Genomic DNA, 12,769 nt, shown 5'->3' on the forward strand with positions numbered 1-12,769 from the left:
TTTAAAAAACAAAACTATGCTTGGGAGATGGGCCCACACAAGCTCTGCCGCTGTTTCTAGTGGAAGCCATCTCTCCAGAGCTTGTCTTTCACCCACTCTGTAGGCACCTCTCCATTAAGGCAGCCGTGACATCCTGTATGATGTAAGTAGTACAAATAAGAAATGGCTAACATCCAAAGCAAGCTTTTATTCCTTTCTTACCTGTAATTCTTCATTATCTAACAGTTCTCTGCTTTTCCTTTGCAGAAAGACAGCTCTGGATTCCTCTCTTAATTTCTGTAGTAAGACTTCATCTTCAGCTGGCAGCTAAAAATACATTGTAGTTAATTTCAATACTTACATTCTAGACCAGTGATGGCGAACCTCTTGAGCTCAGCGTGTCAGCATTTTGAAAAACCCTAACTTAACTCTGGTGCCGTGTCACATATAGAAATTTTTTGATATTTGCAAGCGTAGTAAAACAAAGACTTATATTTTTGATATTGATTTTATATATTTAAATGCCATTTAACAAAGAAAAATCAACCAAAAAGTGAGTTCGTGTGTCACCTCTGACATGCGACATAGGTTCGCCATCACTGTTCTAGACTATTGGATTAAGTAAAATGTACATGATCTCATAAAATAATTATGTATTCAACTCCTCAATTACTTTTTATATCTCCATTTTGCTTAATTTCAAGTCATCATTCATTTAAAAAGTTCATTTAACCTGGCAGGTGTGGCTCAGTGGTTGAGTATTTGAGCATTGACCTATGAACCAGGGGGTGACAGTTGGAATCCAAGGCTCATGCTCTGATTTGTGACTCAATCCCCAGTGGTGGGTGTGCAGCAGACAGCCAATCGATTATCTATCTTATCATAGATTTTTTTTTAACTCTCTCCCCCTCTCCCTTCCTCCCTCTGAAATCAATAAAAACATATATTTTTAAAAAGTTAAAAAGTTCATTGAACAAAAAGAGATCCACAGAGAATTCAGTAACCAACAAATGACCAATTCTTAGAGCACTGTTTCCACTGTAACCATACGTGGACATAGAATTATATTGGGACTATCTGAAGATCCACAGTCTTACCAAATTATGTCTTTTGAGACTAAATCACCTCACTTTGGAGATGATCAAGCCAGTGTCTATTACGTTGGTCTCCAAGCAGACTGCCCACTGGGGTGATTTCCATAAGCAGGGCTTTATAATGACTTACTAGGTGTACTGGTTAATAATGAGAATTTTTTTTCCCAATAGATGGAGTTACACATATGTTGATATATATGCGATTTGATATGTATGCTATTTTGTTGTATTGACAACAAGCTTCAAAACTTCATATGTCAAATTTGCTGAAGGTGTTAACATCATAGATATTTTTACACTTAAAAATGTCGCATTTTGTGCCCAAAAAAGGGCATTTGGGGGAAGTTTTAATTCATTAGTTTATTTTGAAGAAAAGTGCTACTGAATACTTTGGGAAGCTTATGGTGGACATGCTCCATCTCAAGATACTTGTGAATGCTGGTTTAAACACCTTAAAAATGATGATTTTGATGTGAAAGACAAAGACGTCCAGGTCAACCAAAAAAGTTTGAAGACCAACAATTACAAGCATTATTGGATGAAGATGCGTGTCAAACTCAAAAACAACTTGCAGAAAGATTAAATGTTGCTCAGCAAACAATTTCTGATTGTTTACAAGCAATGAGAAAGATTTTAAAGGAAGGAAAATGGGTGCCACATCAACTGAACAAAAGACAAATGGAAAACCGAAAAGTCAACAGTAAAAATGTTGCTTCAACGGCACGAAAGAAAGTCTTTTTTGCATCGAATTGTGACTTTTGGGACGGTATCCACAAATTATCTGAAAGATGGGGAAATGTGTAGCTATCGATGGACATTACTTTGAATAAAGCACTTTTGATGTTTCTCTTGAAATTACTGTGTTTTCTTTGATTACAAAATCCACTATTATTAACTGGTACACCTAGTTCCAACTCAACTTCAAACTTTTTTTTTTTTTTTTTTTTAAGATTTTGTCTTCCTTTTCTATATCTTTGCTCATTAGATGTACCTAAGTATTCCTTGGTTCAAATCGGAGGTTAGGGTTTTCATCTTTCATTTCCAAAAACTAAAATAACCATCCCTTCCAATAAAAGGAAGGAGTGGAGAAGGAAAAAATATTCAGAGGTGAGGCTGAGTCTAGGATTATGCTCCAGTGTCTAGTCAATCAGCTAATCAGTGTGTGTGTGTGTCTCTCTCTCTCTCTCTCCTCTCTCTCTCTCTCTCAATGGTTAAATGGTTACCAAAGATAAGTGCTTTGAAGCAGTGGAGAAGAAACAAGAGAAAGAATGTGCTACAAATACATTCATCTAAAACTCCAACAGTGGTTACATTTTACATAATAATGCTAAATAAGTCTTATTCTTTTCAGTCACTTTAAATTTTAGCTGGAAATAGCTTTCTTTTTTTATTGATTTTTTTAGAGAGAGAAAGGGAGGGGGGAGAGCGAGAGGGAGGAGTGGGAGAGAAGGAGGGAAAGTGGGAAAGGGAGAGAGAGAGAGAAGGAGAGAGGGAGGGAGAGGGAGGGGGAGAGAGAGAGGAGAGAGAGAGAGAGAGAGAGAGAGAGAGAGAGAGAGAGAGATGAGTTTCCTTCCATATGAATCCTGACCAAGGATTGAACCCATAACCTAGGTATGTGCCAAGACCAGGAATCAAAACCCACAACCTTTTGGTGTAGGTCCGTGGTCGGCAAACTGCAGCTTGTGAGCCACATGCGGCTCTTTGGCCCCTTGAGTGTGGCTCTTCCTAAGCCTTAGGAGTACCCTAATTAAGTTAATAACAATGTACCTACCTATATAGTTTAAGTTTAAAAAATTTGGCTCTCAAAAAAAATTTCAGTCGTTGTACTGTTGATATTTGGCTCTGTTGACTAATGAGTTTGCTGACCACTGGTGTAGGTGATGACCCTCCAACCAACTGAACCACCTGGCCAGGGCTTATAACTGCCAATGTGTACTTCTTAACCTCTTCATCTTTTTCACCCAGCCCCCAACCCTCCTCCCATCTGGCAACCACCAATTTGTTCTCTGTATGTAAATCGCTTTCTTAAGGTATGTTTTAATCTGTAACCCTCTTCAAACACTTTACAATTTTGGCACAAAGAAACATATAAATAAGTGTAACTCTTCAAACTTTCCATTCTTAATCTATTTTTCAGTTTAACCTTGAACAAAAAATTATATACCTTACAACGTAAGTAAAAAGCAAAGTTAAAAACTGTGATCAACCCTGGCCTGAGTGACTAGTGGTTCTAGAGTAGGCTCTCATACCAAAGGGTCATAGGTTCGATTCCGGTCAAGGGCACATACATGGGTTGCAGGTTGGATCCCCAGGAAGTTGGGGTGAGTGTGGGAGACAACCAATAGATGTGTCCCTCTACACATCCACGTTACTCTCTCTCTTCCTCCTGCCCGCCCTTCTATCCTTGGGTAAGGATTAAAAAAAAATTGTTATCAGTCAGGTAATCCTAAATCTTACAAAAAGCCTGACAACATAATCCAACAGAACACCCATTACTAATATCCATAATAAAAATTAGGAAGAAAAAGCCTGTAACTCAAAAAGAGGGGGCAATTAACAACTTTGTGATCTTAATTTATATGAAAACTCAGGATTTTATCAGCTCCAAAATAATGGTGAGATCAACTAAAATGAAATAATAAATATATAAAATTTAAGATATATAGTCCCACAGAGCCAGCATGGCTCAGTGGTTGAGCATTGACCTATGAACCAGGAAATCAAGGTTCGATTCCTGGTCAGGGCACATGCCCAGGTTGCAGGCTTGATCCCCCGTATGGGGCATGCAAGAGGCAGCTGACCAATGATTCTCTATCATCATTGATGTTTCTATTTCTCCCTCTCCCTTCTCCCTTCCTCTCTGAAATTAATAAAAATGTATTTTTTAAAAAAGATATAACCAGCCCTAGCCAGTTTGGCTGGTGGCTAGAGCATTGGCCTGTGGACCAAAGGGTCCAGAGTTCAATTCTGGTCAAGGGCACCTTGGTTGCAAGGCTCCTCCCTGGCCCTGGCCCAGGCCCTGGTCGGGCACGTGCAGGAGGCAACCAATTGATGTGTTTCTCTCACATCGATGTTTCTTTCTCTTCCACTCTCTAAAAGATCAAAGGAAAAATATCCTCAGGTAAGAATTAATGAAAAAAAAAAAGGATATAACCCTCAATTTATTTATAAAATATTCTTATTCCATTTTAAAAATTGCATTTCATTTATAAACTCTGCAAGACATTTGCTTCGATACCACTTACCCTATAATAAAACCGGGGAATGGTCTTGTAGAATTCATTTGTGTTTTTTCTACCTCCTTTCCATTTGGAGTAGTATTTGGTAAATAAATCCATTTCTTCATCTTTTAATTCCTGTTCACTTTTTTTTCCTGTTAATTAAATAGATTCAGGGGGAAAGCACTTTTAAAATCAAATAATACTTTTCTCAGGTCATCTAGTATAGCCTAATTACAGTGCAAAAAAGGTCTTCACGGTTGTGCTTAGACACTAAACATTTATATTAACTTTCTTGAAATACCAAGACTCACTATCTTCCACTGAAACAGCCTCTCCTACATCTTCACTCTCAGCTGCTCCCTCTACTTTTTTTTTAATCACTATACTTGTTTCTTCCTCAAACCACTGCCTCTCTTATAGACCTACGGCATGTTCCTAATTCATTCAATTAAAAATATTTATTGAGCACCTACTACATATTGAACCCTATACTAGTCACTGATGCTAGGGCGCTGAGAAAACAGGCACAGCCCTTCATCTCATGAAGTTTCAGCCTTGTAATCATTCTTCCTCCGAAAACCCTTTCCTCTGAAGCTCACATATCTGGATGCTGTTACTCTCCAACCTCTCCACCTGCCTGCTGCTGGCAGGGAGCTGTCATAGCCATGCCTCCACAATTGTTTGTGGATCTTGATAACTGGTGCACAGGGCTCTTGACCTCAATGTCCTGCAAGCATCAAGGAAGAGCAGACATGTGGGTGACTCAACCTTGAAGGCTTTTGCTTTTACCTCTACTGTGTCACTCAGTTCCATGGCAAGACCACAGATCTCATCTGCTCTTCTTCTAAAATTTTAAACTCTAATATACTCAGATAATTTCTCTCTCCTGGTTATTCAAAACCTCACTACCATAATACCTGCACTTTAGCCTCACTGAGGTCTCTAATTCTATTATCTATTTTCTCAAAAGTTTATTTTCCTCTTCCTGGTCTCATTTCCTTCCCTTAAACTCCTCTTATGCCTGCATTTCTGACACATCTGCCATGTTAATTTTTACTCTTAGACCAATCCTAACATCTTGTTTACCATGGCTTCAGACCTTTGGAGAAAACTGTACAATTTTGGTCCCACAAATTTACTTCATGGTTACAATCAGTAAGTCAGCTTTTCAAAACACCAGGACATCTTTATTTGCCCTTGATGTTCTCTTGCTGATTCCTCTTGTTGACCGACTGCTTCAAACTGTCATTACATTCCTCAAACCCCCTCTGTATTCACCATCAACAGGTGGCCATCTCTCCCAGCTCATCACAGCAGTCTACTGCCCATGGACACTCATAGACACCTAAAGGAAGAGGGAGGGCAGGAAGGTATCAAATCCGTACCTTACTTTTTCCTGCCAGTTTTAAGGGAAGAGGTATCTCCTCTCTCATCCAAGGCAAACCTCCCATTTTACCCGAGTGCTTAATCTCAGCCTTTGTAATTCTCTGGTTGTCCCATCACTTCTTTCCTTCTCCCTCCCTCCCCCATTCAGTTACCTTCAATTCCTTCATCTTTACTGGCTTTTCTTTAATTTACAAACACACAGAGGTCTCTTCCATCTCCCCACCCCCCAAAAGTCCTTCCTTTCTACCTACTACCACACATAACTCCTTCCTTTCTCATACACTTTTTCAAAAAGAAAGCCTACGTTGGCCATCTCTGCTTTTGTATCTCTCATCCCTTCTTTATGCAAGCCTGCTTCTACTCATACCACTCTACAGAAACTGTAGAGTTTCTTGCCAGGGCAACCAATGACCTAATTGCTTATTTTTTAAATTAAATTTATTGGGTTGACATTGTCCAATAAGATCATAGAGGTTTCAAGTGTTCATTTCTATGATACATAATCTGTATAATTATGTGCGCTGCACCCAAAGTCAAATCATCTTCCACCCCCATGTATTTGGCCCCTTTACCCTTCACTACCCCTCCACTCTGTTGCTTAGTTTAATGGATACCCCTGTCCTTGGCTTCTCTGTCAAATTTGATACTATTGAGTCTAACCTTTTCTTGGCTTTTATGAGACCATGCTGTTGATTCTCCTATTTTTGGACATTTCTTCTTTTTTTTCATTTCTTCTTCCTTTATCATTTCAACTTTCATAGTGTAACTTCTAAGTCCCAAACCTATGTCACTCAGTGTTAAGTTGTTGGGGAGAAGAGGAAGAAAAAGCAGACTGAGAAGGGATGACTGGTGAGGCAGGAGGAAAAATAAGAGTGTATGTCTCCTAGAAACCAAAAAAAGAAAGTATATGTAGGAGGAAGATATAAGGGGAACAGAGAAGGCATAGCTGGAAGTGGAAGTTAAGAGTCTCTTTAAGGTGAGAGGAATACCACCGTGTTAAGGTGCTGCTGTGAATGACAGAAAGAAAAACCCAGAATGCCGGAGCGAGAGGACATATCCTTGAGTGGGCAAAAACGGGACCTAGCACACCCGGGAAGCAAACAGTCTCAAACCGAAGTTGTACAGGCCCTATGATTTGCTTATTTCATCATCTCTTCTGATGCAAAAGTGTAAGTTCTACAAGAACCAGGGTTTCTGTGTGTTGTATTTACTGCTGTAGCTGGAACAGTAATTAGCACGGAACAGACATGCAATGGAGTGGGTTTTAAGAATGAAGGGGAGGAGAAAGCACAAGTACAGGTAACTTTTTCAGTAAGTTTTCCTATAAATCGTGTAGAGAAATGTGGCTAAAGCTGGAGGGGGCTAGGAGACCAAATTCCTTTTTTTAAGGTGAGGGATGTGACAGCATGTTTGTTGGAACTGATGGAAATGCTCCAGCAGATAAGGAACATTTGATGACGATTAAGAGAGAGAATAAAAGAAAGGGGACACGACCTAGTGCTGGAGTGGAGGGACTGTCTCAAACAGGGAACTGACAGTTCCCCATTTTTAAGCAAAGTGGGGGCGGTGACGGACTCGGTGGGAACAGGCGAGGAGCCTTGATTGCTTCTACTCAAACACTTACACAGACAAGCTCAGCGGCTGGGGGTAAGGAGCAGGCGGCTACAGTGGAAGGCTGGAGGGCTGGGAAGTGAGGACTGCAGGAGGGTGAACGTCTTGTGCAGTGGTTCTCAACCTTCCTGATGCCGCGACCCTTTAATACAGTTCCTCGTGTTGTGGTGACCCCCAACCATAAAATTATTTTCGTTGCTATTTCATAACTGTAATTTCACTACTGTTATGAATCGTCATGTAAATATCTGATATGCAGGATGTATTTTCATTGTTACAAACTGAACATAATTAAAGCATAGTGATTAATCACAAAAACAGTATGTAATTATATATGTGTTTTCCGATGGTCTTAGGCGACCCCTGTGAAAGGGTCGTTGGACCCCCAGGTTGAGAACCGCTGCGTTAGTGGGCAAGAATCAAAAGTGAGAGACAATGTGCCCGGTTCCGCTTTTCTCCGGCACTTTCGGCTGCCCTGGGTGCAGGTGTGAAACAGGAAAGAGTTTAAACAGGTTGGTGAACAAGCAAGAGTGAAGGATGGGGAAAGGGACAAAGAAAAATGGAGTATGACATTTAAATGGATAAGGAGGGAAGGGAAAGTGATAGTAAAAGGGCGGTAGGACCCCGGAGTTGTTGGACCAGGGTTCTCATTCCTCCTCCATCTGGGAGCTCCCCCGCCCGCACATCCTTCCTCGGGGAAGTGTGGGTGAACCTCCTCGATCTCTGAACCACAGTCCACTCCACCCGCTTTCTCGGGGAGTGTTCACAGCAGCGGAAAGCGCGGCCCCCCGCCGCCGCCCCTCCCATTCTGCCCCCACCTCTAGGGGGTGAGGGCCGGGCTGTCTCCGCGGGCGGCCCTTCCCGGACTCACTGTTGGGGCCGCTGTTGGGCGTCGCTAACCGCCGGCGAAGCACTTCTTTCCAGTCCATGACTGACTCCCGCCCAGCAGCTCCGGCATCAACTAATCGCTACCCCCGCCACCAGCTCAGACATCAACCCGCCGCCAGCCTCCGAGAGGCTGCGGAGGCCGCCCGGCCGCCATCTTGGACTCGGGCGGAAGTCGGCTGAGGAGGCGAAACGGGGAATGTGGTCACTGCGGAGAACGCGGCGGTCCCACCAACAGCGGGGAAAGCTGGCGGGAGAAAAGGTGGAAAATTACGTCCTTAAGGCAGCTTCCCAATCGCACAGCGCCAGGTTGTAAAGGTGCAGGATAGGGGAGCCCGTACTTTTAGTTCATCTTGGGCCTTGGCGCGTGTGCACCACGTGACTCAGGAGTCCCTTGGCGTTTCCGGGAAGCGTTTTCTCCACAATTTCTTCTTATTGTTCCTTGAGGATATATGGAGGCCCTAAGGTTCCCCTAAATGTAGTAGACGCCTTGATCAGCCCCCGTAGGCTCCCTCTGCCACTAAAATCACTAAAAGCTTCAAAGCCGCCTTTCTCTCGCCGCCAGGCCTGGCCCAGCTCAGCCACGCCCCCGCGGCGGGGCCGTCGCGGTGCATTGTGGACCCGGTAGTTTCCGCCGCGGTTATGGTCGCGTTCACAAAGCGTGCGCGCTGCGGTGAGTTGTTGAATGAAGTGAACTGGGTTTGTGATGGATCTGTGCGCTGTAGGCGGAGCCCTTGGTGGCCCCCTCCCTTACCTGAGCTGTTGGCCCGCTCTCCCCCGCCTCCCCCAGCCCATTCCCTGGCCTTCGGGTTTGGGGGTCTGGGGACAGTTATGCGGAGCCCGGGCCCCTAGCCTGCTCTCGCCGCTGCCCTTGCTGCTGGTGGGGCTGGGCCTCTGGGCTCGACTTTACGCCTCCCCTTCAGCGAGGCAGCCATGGGATCCGATCCCGTTTCAAGGACGGTTGTGATTCCCGTGAGTGAAACTGGGCGGCCCTCCTTGTGCTCTTTCCTCAGGTTCGCGGACTGCACTGTAACCGGCACCAGACATTGCTGCCCCGGTTCTGCGGACTGCGACGGAGATCGGATGCCCCCGGATCAACATTTTTTTTTTTTTTAAAGGGAGAAAACTCATAAGACTTCATTGCTATTAAGTAGCCTCAAAAGCAGAGCCTTGGTTTTTCTGAGAAATTGAAAATCATCTTTTAAAAAGTTGCGCTTCAACTCGTCCCCTCACCCCCACCCCCTAATTCCTTAATTATGCGGTAGAAGTAGGGGCTTTTCTTCACCATCTGCTGATCTCACTGCATAATGACTTTCTGTTTCACTGGCATTAGAAGCTTTCCGAAGCTTTGGAAAAACAACCCATACCTTGGAGTAGTAGGCCCAGGACACTCTTATAACTTTTTCTTTCTGAAAGACTGTTATGGCATCAGGAACCAGCCGAAGTTCTTTTCTCTTAATACAGTGTCTCCACAAAATACCAAAGCAATAAATCTGATTGCCAAGGCCAGATATCGCAGAAAAGATGAGGGCAGTAATAAAGTTTCTTCTGAGTTTCCTCACCTTTTTGCAGCTGGAGCGGCTAAGAAGAGATCTCAAATGAATCCTCAGAGTCACGATCATGCCTTGCCACCGGAGAGAAACAGTATTCAGCTCCCAACACAACCTTTGAATTCAGAGCAGTGGGATAAACTTAAAGAAGATTTCAAAGGGAGAGCTAATTTTGAAGATTGGATCATTGCACGGATGATTACCTACAATAGCTCTATAGATGTGGCCAAATCTTTGCTGGCCTGGGTAGCTGCAAAAAACAATGGTATTGTAAGCTATAATTTGCTGGTCAGGTATCTGTGTCTCTGTGTCTTTCATAAGCAGACATCAGAAGTTTTTGATGTCTACGAAATCTTGAAAGCCAGATACAAGAGTTTAGAATCTTCGGCAAGCACTCTTCTCATCCGAGGATTGATCCACTCAGACAGATGGAGAGAGGCCTTGCTGCTGTTAGAGGACATCAAAAAAGTCATGATCCCTTCAAAAAAGAATTATGGTGACTGTATCCAGGGAGCCCTCCTTCATCAAGATGTAAACACAGCTTGGAATTTGTTTCAGGAATTGTTAGATCATGATCTTATTCCCATGATGGAAACTTTAAAAGCCTTCTTTGATTTTGGAAAAGACATAAAAGATGATCAATATTCAAAGAAACTGCTAGACATTCTTTTGTATCTAAGAAATAATCAGCTATATCCTGGGGAATCATTTGCACACAGTATAAAAACATGGTTTGAGAGGTAATTTTGATTTTTCTTTTTCTGTATGTTTTTATTTTAATACCTATATAGCCACCTTTTTTATTGGTTGCTGAGATTATTCAGATTATAGTACCTTTTCCATCTCTTATTAAGATTTGTTTCCCTTTAAGACAAAATCTTCTTTCTCTAAAAAAAGCAGCATAAACAAATTGTGTTAATCTCTACTCATCACATTAAAGGGAAATTATAGAGAATTTGTAGTTTTATGTATTTTTCTATTTAGAAGGATCTGGCAAGATGTAAGTACTTATGAATAGCACTTGTGGCTGGAGTTTATAGCAAGAAAACGAGCTGTCTGGGTCGTATTAGTATTTTCAGAAGTTCTGAAACCTAGTGACTGGTATGATGTGTTCTGTTTAATCTATGCATTTTTATCAACTTGGATGGTTAGAGTGGAGGGGGAGATCCTGATCAAACCTGATATGTAAGCATTAGCATGAAAAATCTTCATCCATACAGTTCATTTTAGATCTTTCTATCATTAAACTGCGCGCTCCAAAGCTCTTCAATGTCTTTCTTTTGCTTTTCTTTAAGTTACTGACTCCGTGCCTATTTATTGCTTCAGTCTTTAACTTTCTCATTTCTTCACCATTCATTTGCTTCAGGCTATTTCCTCAAATTTTATTCCTTTTCTCTCATTTTTTGTCCCCCTCCCCTCTTTTTCTACTATATATCATCAGTATATATAGAGAGAGAAACATCCATGTGAGAGAGACAAATCAATTGGGCTCCAGATGGAGCCTGCAACCAAGGTCCCATAATCAAACCGTCAACCCTTCAGTCCAAGGGCTGACACTCTACCCACTGAGCCAAACTTACTAGGGCTGAATTATCTTATTTAATAAACTTATTGAATATCAACAGAGGCACTAGATTGTGAAAAATCTTTGCAAGGATTTTAGATTTTAATTCTGTTATCAAGAGTGTTGGTCTAGGAGTGGAGTTTTAGAACGGTAACTGCCAAAACAGTGAGAAAAGAAGTTTGGAGAGGGGTTAAAATTGAAAACAAATATGTTTGGAGGCAATTAAGGTTTGAATGAGAGATTATGAGATTCTGAATTAAGAACTGAAGAAGAGAAAGCAATGGAATTAATAGAATCACGGTGATATATGTAAGAGGAAAGAAGAAATAAGTTGAGCAAATAAGTATTTTGAATGCCACTAATTAGGGTAGGCACTGAGGATATTTTGTGACACAAGATCTTTTATGGCATTCACAATTGGGAATGCAATACATGTCAGTTAGATAATAGTAGTAGCTTTGGCTAGTGTGGCTCAGTTGGTTGAGCGTTGTCTCATGTACCAAAAAGGTTGCTGGTTTGATTCCTGGTCAGGGCACATGCCCAGGTTGCGGGTTCCATCCCTGGTCGGGGTGAGCACTTGAGGCAACCAATCGATATTTCTCTCTCCCTCTCCCTTCTCTCTCTAAAATAGATTTAAAAAAATAATGGTGGTATAAGATAGTATAAGAGAAGAAATTACTCTTGAATCATGGGCAGGAACAATCTCTGGCAACTTTATGGAGAAGGTTAGAGTTGAGTTTAATTAAGAGGTTACAGTCCAGCCGTGGGCAAACTACGGCCCGTTTGAAATGAATAAAACTAAAAAAAAAAAAAAGACCGTACCCTTTTATGTAATGATGTTTACTTTGAATTTATATTAGTTCATACAAACACTCCATCCATGCTTTTGTTCCGGCCCTCCGGTCCAGTTTAAGAACCCATTGTGGCCCTCGAGTCAAAAAGTTTGCCCACCCCTGGATTACACTATTAATATCAGCTGCTTTCTGTACAGGTCCTGTGAAGGTAGATTTAGACTTGAAGATGAGGGTCATATGAGAGAAGTGAAGGGAAGAACGAGATCCAGAGTAGGGGAGGGGTACCATAAGCTTCTTAGCCCTGTTACAGTATATCAACCACTCTTCTAATTAAACCTTTCTAGGGAAATAGTCTGAACTTTCAAGAGCTTTTGCCTATCTAGTTTCTAAACCTTGGATTCAGTCGGAATCTTTTTTTTTTTTATTTTTTTTATTAGTGTTCCTGGAGAACAATGGAAAGGACAATTTACCACAATCCAGAAAAAGTAAGGCCAATATTTTATTTTTAACTTGTTTGATTCAGGTTTAATAGGTTGTTTTGCTACTGTTTAAAACCTTTTAATTCGTGAATGTCTTAGAGATAAAATAATTAAGAGTTAGGGTACCCAAGGGATAAGCCATGTTTTGCATACGCGGTGGTCAAAGTGTTTTTCCAGTCGGTACTGTGAGCCTGTGTGAAAAGTCA

General features: G+C 41.8%; 2 protein-coding genes across 5 annotated transcripts in view; one reads left to right on the plus strand and one right to left on the minus strand.

Moving 5' to 3' along the window:
* PPP2R3C (protein phosphatase 2 regulatory subunit B''gamma) overlaps positions 1–8,300 on the minus strand; it is a 28,833-nt gene extending 20,533 nt beyond the window's left edge. For 2 of the 3 annotated variants that reach the window (XM_059710617.1, XM_059710610.1), the window contains exons 1-3: positions 8,163–8,300; positions 4,319–4,446; positions 202–306 (exon numbers count right to left, since the gene is read on the minus strand). In XM_059710617.1, the coding sequence (XP_059566600.1) occupies positions 202–306; positions 4,319–4,446; positions 8,163–8,220 (291 nt within the window). In that variant the 5' untranslated portion in view covers positions 8,221–8,300. Of the gene's footprint in view, positions 1–201; positions 307–4,318; positions 4,447–8,109; positions 8,134–8,162 lie in introns of those variants that run through there. The other variant, XM_059710614.1, reaches the window with a different exon arrangement.
* Positions 8,301–8,306: 6 nt separating this feature from the next.
* The window catches only part of PRORP (protein only RNase P catalytic subunit), a 180,390-nt gene continuing 175,927 nt past the window's right edge, over positions 8,307–12,769 (plus strand). Inside the window, exons 1-4 of one of the 2 annotated variants that reach the window (XM_059710595.1) lie at positions 8,307–8,438; positions 8,742–8,849; positions 9,190–10,466; positions 12,522–12,569. In XM_059710595.1, the coding sequence (XP_059566578.1) occupies positions 9,484–10,466; positions 12,522–12,569 (1,031 nt within the window). In that variant the 5' untranslated portion in view covers positions 8,307–8,438; positions 8,742–8,849; positions 9,190–9,483. The remainder of the gene's footprint in view (positions 8,439–8,741; positions 8,850–9,189; positions 10,467–12,521; positions 12,570–12,769) is intronic. The other variant, XM_059710598.1, reaches the window with a different exon arrangement.

Source organism: Myotis daubentonii, chromosome 1, assembly GCF_963259705.1.
Source record: "Myotis daubentonii chromosome 1, mMyoDau2.1, whole genome shotgun sequence".
Classification (NCBI taxonomy): Eukaryota; Metazoa; Chordata; class Mammalia; order Chiroptera; family Vespertilionidae; genus Myotis; species Myotis daubentonii.